At 37.4% G+C, this 4,005-nt stretch overlaps 1 protein-coding gene across 1 annotated transcript in view; it reads left to right on the forward strand.

Moving 5' to 3' along the window:
* Positions 1-4,005, forward strand: part of KPNA3 (karyopherin alpha 3 (importin alpha 4)) — a 95,232-nt gene that overhangs the window by 45,072 nt on the left and 46,155 nt on the right. Inside the window, exon 2 of the mRNA XM_011939344.1 lies at positions 305-349. Coding sequence (XP_011794734.1) covers positions 308-349 — 42 coding nt within the window. The 5' untranslated portion in view covers positions 305-307. The remainder of the gene's footprint in view (positions 1-304; positions 350-4,005) is intronic.

Consider the following 4,005-nt stretch of genomic DNA (forward strand, 5'->3'; position numbering starts at 1 on the left):
ACCTCGGCTTGCTGCAACCTCTGCCTCCCAGGTTCAAGCAATTCTCCTGCCTCAGCCTCCCAAGTAGCTGGGATTACAGGTGTCTGCCACCACACCTGGCTCATTTTTTTGTGTTTTTAGTAGACACTGGGTTTTACCATGTTGGCCAGGCTGGTTTTGAACCCCTGATCTCAAGTGATTTGCCCGCCTCGGCCTCCCAGGGTGCTAGGATTATAGGCATGAGCCACTGCACCCAGTTGAGATCTTTATATACTAGCAGTATCCGTATTTTGATACATCTGTAATCTTTATTTTTCTTTTCTAGACAATGCGAAGACATAGAAATGAAGTGACAGTGGAACTGCGGAAGGTAAGGTTGATTCACATTTAAAGAAAAGTAATTATATTTTTCTGATGTTAAAGTTCTGTGTATCTTGAATAATGAAAATACTGTGGCAAATTCGTGGTCATCCCTAAAATCACACATCACTGGATACTTTATCATGGTCCTTATTCATAATAACTTTCATTTACTGAGGGTAGTAGGCCCTGTGTGAAGCACTTTACCATGACTGAAATTTCATAACATCTGATGAAGTTAGATACTTTTTCTTTGACATCCTCTTTCTGTGGGCTTCCTCTCCCTTTCCCCGTGTAAAAGTTATACATACTTGTTAAAGATGCTTTAGATAAATAAATAAAAGTAGAAAAACCTTGTATTTTCCCAACTGAAAGCAACTGTTATTAAAATTTATTGTATTTTCTTCCATTGCTTTTGGAGGATCTTAGAGTTACCTTCATCAGATTGTGTTTTCTTTTTTCTTTTTCTTTTTCTTTTTTTGAGACAGCGTTTCACTCTGTGCAGGTTGGAGTGAAGTGCTGTGATCTTGACTCACTGCGAGCTTGACCTCCCAGGCTCAAGTGGTCCTCCCACCTCAGCCGGCTTGAGTAGCTATGAATAAAGGCACACCACCACACCCAGCTAATTTTGTTTATTTTTTGTAGCGACTAGGTCTCACTGTGTTGCCTAGGCTGACCTTGAATTCCTGGACTCAAACAATTCTCCTTCTGCTGGGATTACAGGCATGAACTACCATGCCTGGCCCAAATTGTGTATTCATGTGAACACATTTTATTTGAAACAAATATTTAAATTGCTAATCAAGAAAATAATAGTGAATTCTCTTTCTATACACGTATCTTTTTTTTTATTCTTTTTTCTTTTGAGGCAGGGTCTTCCTTTGTTGGCCAGGCTGAAGTGCAGTGGTGCAATCTTGGCTCACTGCAACCTCTGCCTCCCGGTTCATGCCGTTCTCCTGCCTCAGCCTCCCAAGTAGCTGGGACTATAGGCACCTGCCACCTTGCCCAGCTAATTTGTTGTATTTTTAGTAGAGACTGGGTTTCACCATATTAGCCAGAATGGTCTCATTCTCCTGACCTCGGGATCTGCCCGCCTCAGCTTCCCAAAGTGCTGGGATTACAGGCGTGAGCCACTGCACCTGGCCTATACACATATCTTTTAAAAAATAAATTTAAAACTTATTTCACATCTTTGATTTTTGTCTTAGGTTAGACTTTTCCTCATCTAATTCACTCCTAAAACTCCTTCCTATATTAAATTACCATCTTGGGCTGGGTGCGGTGGTTCATGCCATCATTCCAACACTTTGGGAGGCCAAGACGGACAGATCACCTGAGGTCAAGAGTTCGAGACCAGCCTGGCCAATGTGGTAAATCCCTATCTCTACTAAAAATACAAAAATTAGTTGGGTGTGGTCACATGCACCTATAGTTCCAGCTACTCAGGAGGCTGAGGCTGGAGAATTGCTTGAACCTTGGAGGCAGAGGCTGCAGTGAGCCAAGGTCGCGCCACTGCACTCCAGCCTAGGTGACAGAGTGAGACTCTGTCTCAAAAAAAAAAAAAAATCAAATTAAAAAAAAATTACCATCTTGAAACTTTTCAGTTGTAGGGAGAAGGAAGGAGATCTTGATTCTGAAAGTACACATTCTCTTACAGTCACTAGAAATAGACTTGTGCATTTATTATTTAATAATTATTTTAAATACATACTCTGCTTCATACACTGGCTAGGTAGCTCTTCAAATCTGTAAAATTTTAAAACAGTATTGCCAGAAGCCCATTTTAACTACATTCGTAAGGTCTTCATCGGAAATGCAGTTAGTTATTCAACCAAGCATTACCATTTGAGCGATTGTCTCATGGAGATGAACACTAGATAAATAATCACATAACCAAATATATCCTTACAAATTGTCAATGATACTATGGAGGAGAAATAGCCATGAAAGTTAACAGAGTGAGGTTTTTTAAAAATTGTACATTCAAAGGTGATTTGTCTGAAGAAATAACATTTAAGCTGAAACCTGTAGGATAAATAGGAATTAGCTTATTTTTTCTAAATGTTTAATAAATAACCATATTTTGAATTTTTGCCAATCAGTGTCATGCTTATTGGTATAGTATATAGTTCCTGACATCCATTGTCCTGTACCCTTTCCCCACCCCCTTTTTAAAATTAAATTTTGAAAATAACTTACTAAGAGTTGTATTATGTACTTACTAAATTTCAAAAAATTTAGTAGAATATTTTCTATATAATTAGCCCAGTAGCTCCAAAATTAGAAAATTAACAAGGAAGATCATTGATGAATTTCATTCATCAATGGATTAAAAGCTAATATGGTAGAGACAGAATTATTTTATGTCTATTATCTATTAATGTAATCATCGATCATTTTGTATATTAATAAACATTAACATAAGCTTAAAAAATACTTGCTAATTCCAGTTCCCTGTCAACTCCTTTATGAACACAACAATACCTTGGTAATCATATTTGCAAGTTCTCTCAGATCTTTGGGTCATTTAGACCCAGAGAGATGAGTTAAGCCTTAGCTTAATAAAGTAAGGTGAGTTTTTTCCACTCTTAACACTTTAAACTTTTTTTCTTTTTCACATTTTGTTGACATACAACATACATACAAAAAGTCCACACATTGTAAGTATCCAGCTTGATGAATATTTGTAATGTGAACACATGTGTGTAACCACCAGCTCCTGGATCAAAAAAGAGAATACCCCAGGGCCTCTTTCTAGGCATTAGTTATCCCCAAAGGTAACCATTATTCTGATTTCTAACACAGATTTTTTTGCATATTTAGAACTCTACATGGGTAGAATAGTGTGTGTCCTTTTTTTGTCTGGATTTTCGTTCACTGAATGAAGATTACTTTCTTTAATAGATGCAATAGAAGTAAAATTGGAATTAAGCAATTAGTATTTATTGCCATCTGTTAACATTACACCGTCTGCCCCCAGATATGGGCCCTTACTTTTCCTTAACTTTTCGTGCTTGCAGTTCCACTTTAAAACTTTTTTGTTAGTTCTAGTATTCAGAAGCCTCCTCTAGTTTAATCATTTTAGCCCTTCTAATGTGCTTATATATCTATGCTACTAATTTATATTTATATTTGGTTACTTGATCCTCCTGTTGTTGTGCTGCCTTCTTTGATTTATAGAACTGAAAATTCTTGCTTGTCACAGCATATCTTTTTAAATATTCACCTTAGTTGCCTTAGAGCAACTAAGGCATGAGCCACTGCACCCGGCCTGAAGTTTTAAGGCAACTTAGCTGCCTTAGAGCTTGTGTGCCCTTTCTTTTTTTCTGGGTAACATTATTTTCTTTCCAGTTACTATGGTTCCATTTCTGAAAATACTTGTAGTAGGACCAAAAATGAAATTAACTAAAGAAATCTCAAGCAATTTCTTATTTCAAATTTAAGAATTCCCCAAGAAAGCAGTAGAAAGCAAACTTTTCCTGAAACAACGCCTAAAGTTTATTCAGACAAAACTTACTTGATTTTGATGTGATTTTACAGAGATGTGGAGAGCTCTTCAAGAGAAGATTCCTCCACTTTTTTTTTTTTTTTTGAGATGGAGTCTCGCTCTGTGGCCCAGTCTGGAGTGCAGTGGCTGGATCTCAGCTCACTGCAAGCTCCGCCTCC

Source organism: Colobus angolensis, unplaced genomic scaffold (assembly GCF_000951035.1).
Source record: "Colobus angolensis palliatus isolate OR3802 unplaced genomic scaffold, Cang.pa_1.0 Scaffold101, whole genome shotgun sequence".
Classification (NCBI taxonomy): Eukaryota; Metazoa; Chordata; class Mammalia; order Primates; family Cercopithecidae; genus Colobus; species Colobus angolensis.